The sequence below is a fragment of the Schistocerca nitens genome, chromosome 11 (genome assembly GCF_023898315.1).
Source record: "Schistocerca nitens isolate TAMUIC-IGC-003100 chromosome 11, iqSchNite1.1, whole genome shotgun sequence".
NCBI classification, from domain to species: domain Eukaryota; kingdom Metazoa; phylum Arthropoda; class Insecta; order Orthoptera; family Acrididae; genus Schistocerca; species Schistocerca nitens.
Genome location: NC_064624.1, coordinates 76,001,635 through 76,020,983, shown reverse-complemented (window position 1 = coordinate 76,020,983; position 19,349 = coordinate 76,001,635). Strand labels below are relative to the sequence as shown.

At 43.3% G+C, this 19,349-nt stretch overlaps 2 protein-coding genes across 43 annotated transcripts in view; both read left to right on the top strand.

Moving 5' to 3' along the window:
* Nucleotides 1-19,349, top strand: part of LOC126212861 (zinc finger protein 83-like) — a 1,762,073-nt gene that overhangs the window by 396,111 nt on the left and 1,346,613 nt on the right. The window lies entirely within an intron of this gene.
* The window catches only part of LOC126212871 (zinc finger protein 664-like), a 576,054-nt gene that overhangs the window by 18,875 nt on the left and 537,830 nt on the right, over nucleotides 1-19,349 (top strand). For all 3 annotated transcript variants that reach the window (XM_049940366.1, XM_049940365.1, XM_049940367.1), the window contains exon 2: nucleotides 8,166-8,262. In XM_049940366.1, coding sequence (XP_049796323.1) covers nucleotides 8,257-8,262 — 6 coding nt within the window. In that variant the 5' untranslated portion in view covers nucleotides 8,166-8,256. The remainder of the gene's footprint in view (nucleotides 1-8,165; nucleotides 8,263-19,349) is intronic.

The window sequence follows — 19,349 nt, the reverse complement described above, 5'->3', positions numbered from 1 at the left end:
TTTTTGGCATTTGGTTTTGTAAAAAGAATCCCCCCAAAAAGCTCAAATTTTTGCGCATTCAATACATACCACAGAACAAGGACCTTATGAGTGTGTTCCAAAACATTTATCATCATCCGTGACAGCTATGAAGCAGACTTTTCGAATTTCTGCCCTTGTCTCCTCATGGGATACGGTATTTCTTGAGGTGATCAGGTTACTCATTCGAAATGGTGTTAAAACAATGTAGAAGACTGTACTGGTCTCTTAGTGTCTTCAAATATGAATCTAATTTAGATGCAAAATTTACAAATCCTCCAAATACCCCATGTTTACTAAATCATCTACATCTACATTGATATTCTGCAAGCCACCATACAGTGCATGGCAGCAGGTACCCTGTACAACTACTAGTCATTCCATTTCCTGTTCCACTTGCGAATGGAGTGAGGGGGAAAAAGGACACTCTATATATCTCCGTGTGAGCCCCAATTTCTCATACCATATCTCCATGGTCCTTAGGCACAATGTATGTTGGCAGCAGTAGAATCATTCAGCAGTCAGGTACAAATGCCAGTTATCTAAATTATCTCAATAATGTTTCTCAAAAAGAACATCACCCTCCCTCTAGGGATTCCCGTTTGAGTTTCCAAAGCACATCTGTAACACTTTTGCGGTGTTCTAACCTATCAGTAACAAATCTAGAGGCCCACCTCTGAAATACTTTGATGTCTTCCTTCAATCCGACCTCGTACGTGTCCCAAGCACTCAAACAGTACTCAAGAATAGGTCACACCAGCATCCTATCTGCAGTTTCCTTTACAGGTGAACCACTATTTCCTAAAATCTCCTAATAAACAGAAGTTGACCATTCGCCACTTTGCAATGTTGTGCCCAGATATTTAAATGAATTAACTGTGTCAAGCAAGACACTAGTAATGTGGTATCTAAAAATTACAGGTTTTATGCTTCTACCCACCCACATTAACTTAGACTTGTCCACATTTAGAGCTAGCTGTTTTGAACTGCAAATTTTTGTGTATGTCTTCTTGCGTCTCCCTACGGTCGCTCAGCTTTAACACTTTACTGTGAGCCATGGCATCATCAGCAAACAACAGTAGACTGCTGTCTACTCCGTCCACCAAATCAGTTATGTATATATCGAACAGCAGTAGTCTTGTCACACTTCCCTTGGACACTCCTGACAATATCCTTGTCTGATGAACACTTTCCATCAAGGGCAACATACTGGCTTCTATTATTTCAGAAGTTTTTGAGTCATTCACATACATGTGAACTCATTCCATATGCTCGTACCTCCATTAACAGCCTGCAGTGGGCACTGCATTAAATGCTTTCCAGAAATCTAGAAATATGGAATCTGCCTATTGTGCCTCATCCATTGTTTGCAATATATCATATGGGAAAAGGGCAAGCTGAGTTCCGCATGAGTGAAAACCATTCTGGTTTGTGGAAATAACCATCTGAGTCTCCAGAAATCTTGTTGTATGCGAACTTAGAATATGTTCAAGAATTGTGCAGCAAACCTAAATTAGGATATTGGTCTGAAATTTTATGGGTCCATTCTTTTACCCTTCGTATATACTAGAGTCACATGTGCTTTTTCCCAGTCACTTGGGACTTTGTGCTGGATGACAGGTTCATGATAAGTGCATGCAAGTTAAGGGACCATTGCCATAGAGTACTCTTTGTAAAATCAAACTGGGCTTCCATGTGGACCTTGTGATTTATTTGCTTTCGAATCTTTCAGTAGTCCCTCTATGCCATGGAAGTGTATTACTGTGTCATCCATACAGGAGTCTGTCTGATTGTCAAATGATGGTAAGTTTGTATAATTCTCCTGCGTGAACGATTTCTTGAAAGTGAAATTTAAAACATTGCCTTTCGTTTTGCTATCTCCAACTGCCACATAAGAGTGATCAATAAGGGAATGAATGGAAGCCTTAGACCCACTTAGCAATTGTACACAAGACCAGAATTTTCACAGGTTCTCTGGCAAATATTTTGCTAACATGTGACAATGGTAGTAGTTATACTATGCTATAGATCTTTTCACAGATGCATGAATCTCTACTGACCTTTGCTTGTCATTATTTTTACATTCCTTTTTGAACTGAGAAAGCAATGTCCTATACTTCCTTAGCATCGTCCGAGTTTTGTTATTAAAGCATGTGGGTCTTTTCCATCCATTATCCAATTACTAGCCACAAAACTGTCCAGACCATGATTTACAATGTGCGTAAACTTTGTCCATAATTCCTGGACATCCATATTACAGGAACTAAGTGATGTCAATCACTGCCTAAGTGAGATGTTAACAAGTGCTCATCTGCTCTATCCAGCAGAAACAATCTCCTAGCCTTCTTGACTGCTTTATTAACTGTCATAATCATAGTTGCTATAACAACATCACGATCACTAATCACCATTTCTATACTGACTTTGTTGACAAGATCTGGCCTGTTTGTAGCCACAAGGTCTAAGATATTTCCACTGCATGCAAGCTGCTGAGCCAGCTGCTCAAGCCATGTAGGGATGTTTCAAAGTTCCAAAAAAAGAACATGCACTCTATTATTCTGGACAAAATTTCATGATTGTTTTTAACTTATTTGTTATGCTCATTTATTGAATGTCTGTATGCCACACTAATGCTTATGGTTCCTAAAAGTGATGGTGAAATTCCATTGTCTAACACTCTGAGACCTCATGCTTTTCAGTTTATTCTTTCATATTGTTTATGTTTCTGCCACCATTCTGTCTGCATTATATCACCGCCAAACAGAAGACATTTTAAGCAAAATAATGTATGTTTTACTCCATAGCCACAAAGTCAACTTTTCCGTTAGGACCACTCAGAATTAAAGCTATAAATATGTTTATTGCTGTTACTTGAGCCTGGCTGAATATCAGAATATTATGTGTTGAATGACCTCTTTTTGTAACTGTAGCTTTTTCATGCAGAGACAGCTGTGAGCATTTAAAATATTGAAGTTCACTTAGTCACAGATTTCATTTTTTGTGAATGAAAGGCCAAGGTTGAAGATTTCTGTAAAATCAAATAGCTGGAAGAAGGATAACAATGTGTGAGGCTGAGTCAGATATAAACAGTAATTTTTTATAGGTTTATGTAAGCTTCAGATAAATTCATATACACATACTAATAGTCCAAATAATCTCCTGAACAGAAAACCCAATCTTCCCAGAAAGTAGGCACTTTATTGATACCATTTTTTGAAATGCATGGCTATGATAGGAGCTAGCTGTGCACGGACACTTCTATATGCCCATCATCATCAAATATGTCCTCTGACTGCTTCCTTTAAGGGCACAAACAAAGGAAAATTGGAGGGTGATACATCTGGACAGTAGGGAGGAAGTTCTAGTCTGGTCCAGAACAATTTTGGAATTTTTTGTGTAGTTTGGCCAGTTGTGTGGGCTCGGTCATTGTTACGAAGCACAATTATGTTCCAGATCAGAACTGCATGCTTGTTCTGACAGTATGCACATTTTGTTTGGTTGTAAGATGTCAGTAGTGTGCAGTGTTTGCAGTATGGCATTGATGGAGAAAATCAATGAGAAACACTCCTTTAAAATAGAAAAAGACTTTTAAGAACCTTACCTACAGAGAGACGGTCTTTGGTTTTTGTGGGTGCAGATTTGCCCTTTTTGTACCATTTTCTGTTGCTTTTTTTCTGTTCTGGTGTGTAATGGTACTTCCATGGTCCATAATCTGGTGCAAAAAATTTTCTTCAGTTTGGTCGCACTTCAGTAGCCATTTGCACACCTTGAGATGACGAAATTTGTGCCGTATTGTGAGAAAGTGAGACACCATTCTTGCAGACACTTTCCAAAACGTTGTCACTAATTATCACCTGAGCACTAGTGTAGCCCATGCCAACCACTGGAGCAGTTTCAGAAACTGTTATAAAGTGGTTGTTGTCAATAAGCTGTCTAACCATGGGAATATTCTCCTCAGTCGTTCTGGTCCTTGGGTGATGTTGGTGAGTTGCATTCTCAATTGTTTCTCATCCTCATAAAAACTATTTGTGCCATACATACACTTGAATGTGTTCAGGGTGTTGCCACTGAACTGTGAAGCAAGTATCTTCAAAATTTTTCATAGTTTTATGTCCTCTGTTGGAAGACTTGATTATAATGCATTTCACAACAAGTGACAGTAACTCCTACACAGGCATTGCAATTCTGATTAAAGACACAGTACAACAACATTATAGTTGTGAAGAACAGTCAAGGGGAATGAAAGCAACAATGAGCGGATATTGTGACACACACTATTTACAACAAAACAAATAAAACAAAACTTCTGTTTTATTTGATGCATCCTCGTAATTCTACATTCGAGGATGTGGTATTAGTTTTTAAACACAGCACACAGGGAGTAAAAATCTACCTTCCACCATCTCTCAGCCTTGCATGCAGCTTCCAGTGTGTGTGCATGTGCTCAGCAGCCAAACACCACACCACTGGAACTGTGAAACACATAATACAGTGCAAAGATATGTGTGTCTTTTCTGAAAACTGTGGGATGGCAACTGAATTTAAGCTTAATGGTGGTATATTATGCAAATATAAACAAAGAATTAGAGAGTAAAGAATCATGATGTTAGATGTTGTTGATAATATAAAGCTGAAATAGATGGTGCTGAAGTTCTACATTGCCTCAAGTGAGTCATCACTGAATCTGAAATATACTGTAGAATGTTTTAAAATTATGTAACCTCTATTGTGAATGTACTAAATGTGATTGCAATTACCCTAACGTAGCGCAAGCAAGACATTTACCAAGAATCTTAGAAAAATATAGGCCTATGTAATGTTACTAAGCAGGTCAAAGGTTTCTATTCAATCACTCGCAGATCAGTCTGGTGTGCGAATGGGCACAAAAAAAGGAAAGCAGAAGTTTTAAATTTTTCATTAAAATCATGCAGCAGGATTGCAAAGATGTGCTGCCATCTGACTGCCACACGAACTCCCATCTGTATGACATAAGAGTAGGTATTCTTGGTGTTGAAATGCAGCTGAATGAGTCAAAAACAAAATAAGTCATCAGATCCATTTGGAAACCAATTTCAGAGAGTATACTGCAGCATTGGCCACAGGCTTAACTTGCTTGTATTGCAGATCTGTCACCCAGAAGAATGTGTCAAGTGACAGATCTGCAAGAGCACATGTGAGGCAAGTGATAAAAAAACAGAAGAGAGATTCCTGGAAGGAATTGGTGACTTCCAAAAATCAGTCCGCTTTCACTGCACAAGTTTGGGAATCAATAAGGTGGATCTTGTGCAAGGGCAGTATGTGTTGCCTTATGGCCTTGTTGAGAAATGGGATCTTGCTGGACGTGTGTAAAGACACTTCTCAGGTTTTAGCTGAACACATTTTTACAGTCACTGAGTCATCCAGACAAGTTTTTGCATTTCAGGGGTTCCATAGGACTGTGGAGATGAGGAAGCTCCATTTCTTCTTGCATAATGAAGGAGCAGGAATCAGCTCTTCCCACTGCCAGAGACATTGCCCCATGACCTAATGATGTTCATTATGGAATGCTCTGCCATCTGTGCCAAGGACAGATCCTCTCGTTTCTGTCGGATCATGTTTGATGAACAGTACCCCATGGCATGGAAAGAGGCAATATTAATTCCATTATGGATACCTGGCGAGGATCGTAGCACCCCTAATGGTTACCAGGGTGTAGCCCATTTCAGTTGTGTGTGTAAGACTCTTGATCATATGGTCAACTGCTGCCTCGTCTGGCTGCTTGAATCCCGAGGTCACCTGAACCACTCCCAGTGTGGTTTCAGGTGCTATTATTTCACCCATGACAACTTGATTCTACTGGATACGGCGATACAGGTGTCCTTACCATTTGGTTTGTGTGCTTTTTACCTCGAAAAAGCATATGACACTACTTCGAGGAACAAAATTGTTTGCCAACTTCATGAATGGGTACTATGTGGTTGTCTGCCAATTATTATGCAATCCCTTTCTCTTGGACTGGTGCTTTTGATGTCGCGTTGGTGATGCCTTGTCTGCCTGCTATGTTGAAGAGAAACTGATCCCCTAAGCCAGTATACTCAGTGGCACAATTACCATACCTGTCAACGGCATTTCCTCTCGTCAGGAGCCCTGTCAAATGCTCTGTGTTTGAGGATGACTTCACAATCTTCTACTTTTCCTCTGATCTTGCAATGATGATGAGGCAGCTACTGTTGATCATCAGGAGGCTGAAACCTTGGTGCAGGCAACTGGTTTTCGGTTTTCACCAGAGAAGACTACATATGTCAATTTCAACTGTGCTTGTCGAAGTTGTAACCGACCAGTGCTCACAGTGGGGGGGAGGGGGTGTGGGTTTGCTACAATATTGTACATTTTCAGGAAACTGTGCACTTTTTGGGTTTATTATTTGACTCGAAATTAACTTGGCTTCCAAACATTAAGGACCTACACACAGAGGACATCCAGTCATTGAATATTGTGAAATGGCTTAGCAGGAAAGCATGGGGAGCTGACAGGTCCCATCTCATGCAGATTTATAGGGTGTTTGGATTATGGGAGCATGGTCTACAGGTCAGCCCATCTTTCCTACCTCATGTGTTAGATGCTGTCCACCATCTGGACATTTGTATATGGACTGGAACCTTTTTGACCAGCCCAGTTCAGTGTGTCTGTCTGCAGAGACTGGTGAACCACCGCCCTGCATTCAACGATGTATCCTTTTGACAGGCTCTGAAAATCTCAGCATCACGTCAGTCATTGGCATTTACTGCAGTGGTCCAAACCAACTTACGATGGCTGTTCAGGAATCAGCCACATGTAAACAAATCATTTGTAATATGTGCCACTAATTGTCTTAAGGATCTGGATCTATCAGATCCCCAAGTACACGACCAGGGATGGGATGCATTAGTGCCTTGGTGCCCGGTACAAGAAAATTTGTACTCCAGATTACATTTTTACAACTTTGTTTTCTTCAATTTTAAGTATGTACCACACTTTTGTCATTGTTCATACAGAAGATATTAACAAGAGAATATCCTCAGTTGTTTCACTGTTTTCCCCAATAGGGTTTTCAAAGTGCGTCTTTTGAAACAATTTACAAATTATGATGCAGAGTTTTATGGCACTGGAGAAGATTCACAGATATCATCATACAAGGTTTTTTGCCTGTTCCAACTCGCTTACTGAATCTAGTAGACCAGTTGATTCAGCACATCCATGACTCTTTACAGCAACTCCAACACCATGGCAAGAAAGTGACATTTTGGTGGGTATCTGGCCATATCAGGATACAGGGAAATAACATGACCAACAAAGCAGCCAAGGGAACATGTTGGGGTGGTGTTGGTCTGTCAATGTCCTATCGTGTTGCATGCTGTCACCTCATTTTCTGACGGGTGTGCAATGCATCAGTGGGAGACTGAATGTTTGAAGGTTACAGAAGACAAATTGCGGCTACCAAAATTGAGCACACAGGCATGGCGGTCTTCATGTTTGACTCACTGCTGGAAGGAGGCTCTACTTACCAGGCTGTGCATTGGACATAGCCATCTAACACGTGGCTTTCTCCACCAGCTGGAGGATCCACCACCCTGTGAGGTTTGTGGTGTGCCACTTCCAGTTCAGCACATTTTGGCAATGTGTATCTTATATACAGATATCAGGGCAGCCCCCAGCCTCGATGGACATCCGCCCACCATCCTCATTGATAATGATTTCAGTGTTACAAGAGTGGTGAAATTTTGTGAACTGTCAGGCTTTATGCATTATAAACTGCTCCACATGTGGGGACGGTCTTCACCCCCACCCATGAGATTGGCATGCTGACTTCTTGTTTGGGTGCTGGTGACCACGATGTTGAGCGTCCCTTACTTAGAATCATTATTTTTGTCATCATCTGGGAAAAACTACAGGTGACTCCCTTATAGAGAGTGTCCCACATGAAATGTTCAATATTCAGGGATATGACAGGAACGATCATTCAGAGCAAAAATGTCTGGTAAACATGGGCTCTGAAATAAATACCTTAAGAGCTGTGAGTACTTGTTCCTTAGAACAGCTGTGTTCCACACTAGTGAAGAAGAACAGGCACTTATAGCTCTACAGGTACGCGCTTTAGTGCCCATGTTTACTAGACTTTTTTGTTTCAGATGAGCTGGCCGCTGTGGCCGAGTGGTTCTAGATGCTTCAGTCGGGAACTGCACTGCTGCTGTGGTCGCATGTTCGAATCCTGCCTGGGCAATGAATGTATGTGATGTCCTCAGGTTCAGAATTCAAATATGATAAGTATCCTTCTGAGGCAAAAGCTCCTGTCAACAAATCAATAGATTTATAAAGCATCGTATGTTGGCCCTTTTCTTACACAATATCTGCAAACCATGGAAGATGGGCAACAGGTAGGTTTCATGTTCCTAGATTTCTGGAAAGTGTTTGACACAGTGCCCCACGCGAGACTGTTAACAAGGATCTAGCATTCCAAATAAGTTGTCCAGTATGTGAGTGGCTCAAAAGAATTTTAATAAAACCATGTAAGTCGTCCTGCATTGTGAGTGTTCATTGAAGACAAAAGTATCATCAGATTTACCCAAGGCAAGTGTTCTGGATATGCATAAGCTATTTGGTGGATAGGATGAGCTGTTTGCTGATGTTGCTGTATGTATAGGGCATTGTAATCTTTAAGTGACTGTAGAAGGATCCAGCATGACTTGAACCGAATTTCTGTATGGTATGTTGAATGACAGCTTGCTCTAAATATAGAAAAATGTAAATTAGTTCAGATTAATAGGAAAAACAATCATGTTCAAATATATAAGTAATGGCACGGCAACATCAATTACATATCTACACTGAAGCGCCAAAGAAACTGATACAGGCATGTGTATTCAAATACAGATATAGGTAAACAGGCAGAATATGGCACTGCGGTTGGCAGTGCCTCTATAAGGCAAGTGTCTGGCACAGTTGTTAGATTAGCTGCTGCTGCTACAATGGCAGCTTATCGAGATTTAAGTGAGTTTGAACATGGTGTTAGAGTTGGCACATGAGCGATGGGACACAGCATCTCCGAGGTAGTGATGAAGTGGTGATTTTCCCATATGACCATTTCACGAATATACTGTGAAAATCAGTAATCTGGTAAAACATCATATCTCTGACATCACTGCTGCTGGAAAAAGATCCTGCAAGAAAGGGACCGATGACTGAAGAGAAGCACTCAACATGACAAAAGTGAAACCTTCCACAAATTTCTGCAGATTTCAATGCTGGGCCATCAACAAGTGTCAGCGTGCGAACCATTGGACGAACCATCACCAATATGTGCTTTCAGGGCAGGAGGTTCTCACGTGTATCCTTGATGACTGCATGACACACACTTTGTCTCACCTGGGCGCGTCAACACTGACATTGGACTGTTGACAACTAGACACATGTTGCCTGGTCAGACAAGTCTCATTTTAAATTGTATTGAGCAGATGGATGTGTACAGTTATGGAGACAACCTCGTGAATCTGTGAACCCTTCATGTCAGGGGGAAAGTGTTGAAGCTGGTGGATGCTCTGTAATGGTGTGGGGCATGTGCAGTTGGAGTAATATGGTTCCCCTGTTATGTCTAGATATGACTCTGACAGGTGACACACATGTGAGCATTCTGTCTGATCACTTTCATCCATTCCTGTCCATTGTGCATTCCTACAGACTTGAGCAGTTCCAGCAGAACAATCTACATCTATGTGGATACTCTACAAATCACATTTAAGTGCCTGGCAGATGGTTCATTGAACCACATTCACAATTATCTGTTGTTCCAATCTCGTATAGCATGCGGAAAGGACGAACACCTATACCTTTCCAAACGAGCTCTGATTTCCCTTATCTTTTTCGTGGTGATCGTTTCTTCCTATGTAGCTCAGTATCAACAACATATTTGTGCATTCGGTGGAGAAAGTTGGTGATTGGAACTTTGTGAGATGATTCAGTCACAACAAAAAACGCTTTTCTTTTCATGATGTCCAGCCCAAATCCTGTATCATTTCAGTGACACTCTCTCCCATATTTCGCGATAATACAAAACGTGCTGCCCTCCTCGAATTTTTTCGATGTTCTCTGTCAATCCTATCTGGTAAGGATCCCACACCTCACAGCAGTATTCTAAAAGAGGACAGACAAGTATAGTATAGGCAGTCTCCTTAGTAGATCTGTTACATTTTCTAAGTGTCCTGCCAATAAAACGCAGTCTTTGGATAGCCTTCCCCACAACGTTTTCTATGTGTTCCTTCCAATTTAAGTTGTTCATAATTGTAGTTTCTAGGTATTTAGTTGAATTTATGGCCTTTAGATTTGACTGATTTATCGTGTAACTGAAGTTCAACCGATTGCTTTTAGCACTCATATTGACGACCTGACACTTCTCATTATTTATGGTCACCTGTCAATTTTTGCACCATACAGATACCTTTTCTAAATCGTTTTACAATTTGTTTTGATCTTCTGATGTCTTTATTAGTCGATAAACGACAGCGTCATCTGCAAACAACCTAACACAGCTGCTCAGATTGTATCCCAAATCGTTTATATAGATAAGGAACAGCAAAGGGCCTGTAACACCACTTTGGGGAACGCCAGAAATCACTTCTGTTTTACTCGATGACTTTCCGTTAATTACTATGAACTGCGACCTCTCTGACAAGAAATCACGAATCCAGTCACATAACTGAGACGATATTCCATAAGCACGCAATTTCACTATAAGCCACTTGTGTGGTTTAGTGTCGAAAGCCTTCTGGAAATCCAGAAATACAGAATCAATCTGAAATCCCTTGTCAATAGCACTCAACACTTCATGCAAATAAAGAGCTAGTTGCTTTTCAGAAGAATGATGTTTTCTAAATCCATGTTGACTGTTTGTCAATAGACTGTTTTCTTTGAGGTAATTCATAATGTTCAAGCACAATGTATGTTCCAAAATCCTGCTCCATATTGATGCTCATAATATGGGCCTGTGATTTAGTGGATTACTCCTACTACAGTTCTTGAATATTGGTGTGACCTGTGCAACTTTCCAGTCTTTGGGTACGGGTCTTTTGTGGAGCGAACAGTTGCAAGACCCCACATGTGCAGGAACATGTTTCTGAGCCTGAACACTTCTGCTGGCCACCAAACTCCCCCGAAATAGTTTATTGAGCACATCAGGGATGCCTTGCAACGTGCTGCCCATAGACATCTCTACCCCCTTCATACTTATAGAGATTTATGGACAGCCCTGCAAGATTTATGGTGCCAGTTCTTTCCACACTACTTCAGACATTAGTTGAGTCCATGCCATGTCGTGCTGCAGCACTTCTGCCTGTTCGCAAGGACCCTAAATGATATTAGATAGCCGGCCGAAGTGGCCGTGCGGTTAAAGGCGCTGCAGTCTGGAACCGCAAGACCGCTACGGTCGCAGGTTCGAATCCTGCCTCGGGCATGGATGTTTGTGATGTCCTTAGGTTAGTTAGGTTTAACTAGTTCTAAGTTCTAGGGGACTAATGACCTCAGCAGTTGAGTCCCATAGTGCTCAGAGCCATTTGAACCATTTTGATATTAAATAGGCGTACCAGTTTCTTTGGCTCTTCAATGTAGGTTCATATTGCAATGTGATATGAAATAAATGAGCCTGTGAGGTCAGTTGTAGGGAAGACAAATTGTCCACTTCAGCTGTTGGAGACTACTAGGAAGGTGTAGCTCATCTTTAAACAAGACCACGCACAGGTCACTAAGGCAACCCATTTTTGAGCACTGTTTGAGTGTTTGAGATACCCATCAGATCAGATTAAAGGAACACAATGAAGCATTTCCGAGGTGTACTGCTATATTTGTTGTTTGTGAGCAGTAATCAACAAATGAGTAATTCGGAAATTTTACATGACCACAAATGGGAATCCCCAGAGGGAAGATGATCTTTTTGTGAAATACTGTTGAGAAAGTTTTTGTCAGTAGGGTCAGCAGCATGAACAAAGTCAAAATATGACATTTTATAAGAAGTCAATTCCAGTAACAGCGACATAATCTTTATTTGCTTATATTTACAGATTTCTGCACAACAAGCTTGCCTCTTTAAATTTACATTGCCATTTTGAATTGCACCTGTGGTTGTTGTGAATACTCAATTTTCTTTCCGTCACTCATATTACCATTGACATTATCTTTATAAATTATATTGTCTTCATAAATTATATTTTGACTTACATCTAACTGGAGTTGATGATCGTCTGGCATCCAGGGTCAACTGTAAGCTGTCCATTATGAAACCACATTTGATTGAAAGACTAGCAGAGCATGTGAACGCAATCAGTCAACTTTCTACCTATATCTTAAACATGAAAACTACAAAGCTGAACACATTGAAAACACTGTACAAAGTTTTCACAAAATATCTAATTGACATTCTATGAATATTTTGGAAGACTGAGAGATGTACACTTATATGAGAAATTTCCCTAACAACTTGTGCCAGGCGGTGTGGCCGAGCGGTTCTAGGCGCTTCAGTCTGGAACGGCACGACCGCTATGGTTGCAGGTTCGAATCCTGCCTCAGGCATGGATGTGCGTGATGTCCTTAGGTTAGTTGGGTTTAAGTAGTTCTAAGTTCTGGGGGACTGACGACCATAGACGTTAAGTCACATAGTGCTCAGAGCCATTTTAACCCTTTGATCAACAACTACATACATACATACATACATACATTTATCTTTGTTCCATTGATAATGGATATGACATTTCGTAATGATGTGGAATGTGTAATTTTAAATAGTTTTCTGTACATAAAATAATAATTTTTTCTTTTTTCTTTTTATTTATTTTAATACAGTTACTACTTCATATCTAAGAATTCATCCATTGAGTAGGAGTAGTTGTCATTCAGAAATTCTTTTAATTGGTGGTTGGCTACCTGTCAGACTTTTAATACTATTTGGCAAATGACCGAAGTTTTTTGTGGCATCATAATTTACCCTTTTCTGTGCCAAAGTGAGATTTAATCCAGAGTAGTGAAGATCATCCTTTCTTCTAGTGTTGTAGCTATGCCTGCACTCTGCTGTTATTTTTTAACTCGACCTAGATGTAAGTAAAAATATAATTTATAAAAATGATAAATAAAATCATAAGTAACATGTGTATAAGACTCACTTTTCCAAACCACAAAGGCACATTTGAAAATGGCACTGTATGCTGAAACAAGCGAACTTGTTGAACAGAAACCTTTGTATACGAGGTCTGTTCAAAAAATTCCATAATTTTGTCCACTAGCTGACCTTTCACTTATTGTGCATAGTCTACTTTGAAATACTCTCCTCCACAATTGATACACTACTTGTGATGCCATTTCCACTTTCAGGACCATTGTTGGTATGCATCTTGCTGGATCGCTTTAAGTTGCATCTGCTGCGAATTTTCTTCAATGTTTCCTATTGTCGCAAATCTTTATCCTCTGTGTGATTTACTATTTTGGAAATTAAAACAAAATCCACAGGAGGCAGGTCTGGAGAGTACAGAGGATGAGGCAGCACAGTGATTTTGCTTTTTTGTGGGATAGTCACAAAACAACAGGGACGAGTGTGTGGGTGCCTTATTGTGACGCAAGAGCCATGAATTGTCTGACCACATTTAAGCCCCCCTGGGATTAGAATAGACCAGAGATATTCCTGCCTGTCATAAGAGGTGACTAAAAGGAGTGTATCACCTTCCGGCCTTCATGTGGTGGTTCCCTGTATGGTTTGACCTCTGCTTTTCAAAATTTTCCCAAAGAGCGAGCCAACTGGGGTAGGGCACCTTACATGGTGCATCGTGTCCATCATGCATTGAGATCTTTAGCCCACTTTCTCGTCGTGGCATTGCAGTCCCGCTCATCCTCCATCTCTTGGGCAAGGACACCTTCCTGGGTGCATTTTCCTTCACCCACTATGCTGTGTCGTTTTTTTTTGCCGATGATGACTTTGGAATTCTTGGCACCTCATATCCATCACAGTATCCAGTCTATTTAGGTGAGACCGCCATGTACTTGGTTGGTTGTAGCCCCCTGACTACACAGGGATCCCTCTGCTGATGCCTGCACCTTTAACTGGCCACATATGCCAGGAAGTAGATGCCCATCACCCTAGAGCGTCAGGACTCCCAGCAATGGTCATCCTGCCAGGTGGCTTTTGCTGTAGCTGGGTGGCGCCCATGGGGAGGTCCCCTGGTCACAGTGGATGGCATCTGGGCAGATGACGCGCGATGAAGTGCACCACGTCTTCACTTGCTGGTGATCAAATGCCAGCAGTCTCTAAGTGTTCCAAGTCTCATAACAATGCAAGGAAATATGATCCTAAGTCATTCCTCTCCCTGGCCACACCAGGGAGGAATGCCGGTACCTCATATGTACAAGAGCTGATGCGGACTCCTTAGTCTTGATGAAGCCTCAGTTTTTTGTAGAGCATTTAGAGGACAAGTTTGGGGAGGTGGAGGGCTTGTCCATACTGTGGTCAGAGTCAGTCTTGATAAAAACAGCATCCTCTGCCCTGTCACGGGCATTACATGCTTGTGACAAACTGAGGGATGTTTCCGTAACCATTACGCACCATAAGAGCTCAAATATGGCCCTTCTTTTGCTGTCTGACAGCGGGGTGCGCGCCAACTTAAAGCAACGAGGGGTTCATTTCATCCGGCGCACCCATTGAGTTCCGAGGGATAATCAGGTTGCCACCAGTGCCTTCATCTTGGCCTTCGTGGATCACACCATAACCGAGAAGATCAAGGCGTTGGTCTACTTCTGTGATGTCAAGCCATATATCCCTCCCCCAGTGCGGTTCTTTAAGTGCTGAAAGTTCGGCCGTATGTCTTCCTGCTGTACTTCCAGCATCATCTGTTGAGATTGTGGATGTCCATCCCACCCCAGTACTCCATGTGTCCCGCCTCCCATCAGTGGCAACTGCAGAGAACGTAATTTCCCTTGCTCACCAGGCTGCAGGATTTTACAGTGAGAAAGGAAAATCATGGAATAAAAGACCCTGGACTACACTGAGGCTAAGAGGAATTTTGAGCACGTATATCTTGTGGCTAAGGCCTCCTCGTATGCCACCACTACGAGAACAGTTGTAGCCCCATCAGTTCTGAGAGTTCCAGTTGCCTCTCAGAGCTGGAAGACATCAGCTGCCCCTTTGATGGTGGGGGGGACATCCCTCACTGTTGGTCCGGCACCACCTACCTTGGGAGCACTGTCCTCCAACCATCAGGGACACAAGTCCCCACTTCTCAGCCGGAGAAGCGTAAGTCTCCTTCGGCTCCTCTCGCTACAAAGTTGTCCCTTGGGTCACTCCCTTCCCAGGTTTCTGCTAGTGGGAAAGATGACACCTACCACTGGCTAGAGACAGAATCAGTGAATCTGTCCCAGACAGAGAAACCCAAGGGCCGGCGAGAGAATTCCAGAAAGAAGACCCCCAAAACCAAGGGAATTGCGGTGGCACCCACACCAACTGCTGCCTACAAGCTCTGCATCTGCATCTGAGGATGAGATAAAGATTCTGGCATCCACTTAGAACCTAGATCTCGCCAGACCCTTAGACACAATGGATATAGCCTGTTCAGGAAAAAGTTGGTGGCAGCAGGTGACCCTGAGGCATATACTGCCTGATGAGTGTTTCATGCCTTCCCAGTCTCACGAACACATCATCCTCCAGTGGAATTGCGGCGTTTTTTTCCACCACCTGGCTGAGCTACGACAACTGTTAAGCTTTACACCTGCTTTTTGCATCGCCTTCCAGGAGACATGGTTCCTGTCAGTGTGGTCCCCTGCCCTTTGTGGCTACAGGGGATATTACAAGTACCACAGCGAATATAATAGTGTGTCAGGTGGAGTTTGCGTTTATGTCCTGAACTTGGTATGTAGTGAACCTGTGCCCCTTCAAACTCCTCTTGAAGCTGTGGCTGTCAGGATACCGACAACACAGGAAGTAACTGTCTGCAACGTCTATCTCCATCCAGATGGTACAGTACCCCTGAATGTATTGGCTGCACTGATTGATCAACTCCCTAGATATTTCCTATTTATGGGAGATTTTAACGCCCATAACTCCATGTAGGGAGGGTAGCCCCATGTTTACTGGGCATGGCAGAGATGTCGAATTGTCCCAACTCGACGTCTGTCTCTTAAATACAAGTCGCCCCTACACATTTCAGTGTGGCACCTATTCGGCCATTGATCTCTCAGTCTGCAGTCCTGGCCTTCTTCCATCTCTCCACTGGAGAGCACATGTTGACCTGTGTGGTAGTGATCACTTCCCCATCTTCCTGTCACTCCCCCCGTGTCATGCACATAAACGCCTACCCAGATGGGCTTCAAACAAGGCAGACTGGGTAGCTTTCACCTCTGCTATCACTGTTGAATCTCCCTCACATGGTGCCATCGATGTTGTGATTGAGCAGGTCACTACAACGATCGCTCCTGCGGCGGAAAGCGCGATCCCTTGTTCTCTAGGGTGCCCTGGCGAAAGACAGTCCCTTGGTGGTCGCCAGAAGTCGCCGAGGCAAGAGCGTTGGCAAGCTCTACAGTGACAGAAGTGGCACCCTTCTCTAGAGCACCTAATAGCCTTTAAGTGGCTCCGTGCCTGCATTTGCTTGCTTATAAAATGACGAAAGCAGGAGTGTTGGGAGAGCTATGTGTGGATCATTGGGTGCCAAATGTCACCTTCCCAAGTCTGGACGAAGATCAGACGTCATTTTGGGTACCAGACCCTAACAGGTGTCCCTGGAATTAACATCAATGGTGTGCTCTCTACCAATGCAGACGTGATTGCCGAGCAGTTTGCTGAGCACTTTGCTCGAGCCTGTGTGTCAGAGAACTACCCCCCAGCCTTTCACACCATCAATCAAAGGAAAGTCCTCTCGTTCACTACATGCCACAGTAAACCCTATAATGCCCCCTAATACAGAGTGGGAGCTCCTCAGCCATTGCACATTGCCCCGACACAGCTGCTGGGTTGGATTGGCTAGGATCCACAGTCAGATGATTAAACATCTCTCGTCTGACTACAAGCAATATCTCCTCGTCATCTTCAGCCGGTTCTGGTTTGATGGCGTCTTTCCATCGCAATGGCGGGAGAGCACCATCATTCTGGTGCTAAAACCCAGTAAAAATCAGCTTGATGCGGATCGCTATTGGCCCATCAGCCTCACCAATGTTCTCTGTAAGATGCTGGAACGTATGGTGTGTCGGCAGGTGGATTGAGTTCTGGAGTCACGTGGCCTACTGGCTCCATGTCAGGACAGCTTGTGCCAGGTTCGCTCTACCACTGATAATCTTGTGTCCCTCGAGTCTGCCATCCGAACAGCCTTTTCCAGACGCCAACATTTGGTTGCCGTCTTTTTTTACTTACGTAAAGCATACGACACAACTTGGCAACATCATATCCTTGCTACATTGTACGAGTGGTATCTCCTGGGCCCGCTTCAGATTTTTATCCAAACCTTCCTGTCACTATGTACTTTCCGTGCCCAAGTTGGTGTCTCCCATAGTCCCCCCTGTATTCAGGAGAATGGAGTTCTGCAGGGCTCCATATTGAGTTTATCTCAGAGGCCATTTACGGCCTAGCTGTAGGGCTGTTGGTGTCCCTTCTCTGTATTCCGATGACTTCTGCGTTTCATATTGTTCCTCCAGTACTGGTGTTGCTGAGCGGCACCTACAGGGAGCCAATCACAAGATGCAGTCATGGGCTCTAGCCCATGGCTTTCAGTTTCCAGCCACGAAATCTTGTGTCATGCACTTCTGTCAGCGTCATACCATTCATCCAGAACCAGAACTTTACCTTAATGATGATCCACTCACTGTATTTGAGACATATCGGTTCTTAGGACTGGTTTTCTGATTCCTGATTGACTTGTCTACCTCACCTTCGTCAGCTTAAGTGCAAGTGCTGGCAGCACCTCAATGCCTTCGGTGGCTTGAGCAACACCATCTAGGGTGCAGATCGCTCTATGCTGCTGCATCTACAGAGCCCTTGATCAATCTCGCCTTGACTATGGGAGTCTGATTTACGGTTTGGCAGCGCCCTCATTGTTGTGTTTACTCGACCCAGTGCATGACTGTGGCATTCACCTAGTGACAGGTTGTTTTAGAACGAGTCTGGTGATCAGTGTTCTGGTGGACGCTGGAGTCCCTCAATTGCAGCTCTGACGTTCACAACTTCTCGCCAGTTCTGTTGCCCACATTCGTAGTTCTCCTCAGCATCAGAATTACCATCTCCTTTTCCCACCCACGGCAGTTCATCTCCCATATTGGCGGCCCAGGTCAGTGCTCACGATTGCGGTTCGCATGCAATCCCTTCTCTCCGAACTGAAGTTCTTCTTTTTAGCACTTCCACTTGAGGTGCATTCACGTACACCTTCATGGTGTGCAGCTTGGCCAAAGCTTCGTCTGTACCTTTTGCATGGCCCAAGGACTCTGCTAACCCCGCCGCTCTCCGATGTCATTTCCTCTTGATTCTTGAACATTCCGGGGCTCTGAATTTATTTACACTTACGGCTGAATGGCTGATGGTAATGTTGGCTTTGCCTATATCCACAGAGGCCATATTGAACAGCATTCCTTGACCGCTGGCTGCAATGTATTCACTGCAGAGCGTGTGGCCATATCTCGTGCACTTCAGTACATCTGTTCCTGTTCTGGTGAGTCGTTTTTTCTCTGTTCTGACTCTCTGAGCAGCTTAGAAGCTACCAACCAGTGCTACCCTCGCCATCTTATGTTGCAAACGTCCAGGAGCCCATCTCTGCCCTGGAACGGTCCACTCATTCAGTGGTGTTTGTGTGGACCCCAGGAATCTGAGGCAACGAACTTGCTAACAGGCTGGCCAAGCAAGCTATGCGGAAACCGCTTCTGGAAATGGGCATCTCTGAAACTAACCTGCATTCTGTTTTAAGCCACAAGGTTTTTCGGCTTTGGGAGATGGAGTGGCCTAACAATATGCAAAACAAACTGTGTGTTATTAAGGGGCTGTGAAGGAGTGGAAGCCTTCCCTGTGGGCTTCTCACAGGGAATCAGTTGTCCTTTGTTGGCTTCGCATTGGCTGTATGTGAGTCACACATGGCTACCTCCTCCACTGCAAGGACTGAACTGAGTGTTGCTGTGGTTCCCAAATGACAGTCATCCTCCTCTTGCTGGACTGCCCACTTTTAGCCATTCTGCGGCAGACTTTTAACTGTCCCAGTACCCTACCTTCAGTGTTGGGCAACAGTGCCTCAACAGCAGCTTCAGTCTTCCCTTATTCGGAGGGTGTGTTTTATCATTTGATCTGAGTTTTAGCGCATGTCCTTTGTCCCTCTGTGTCC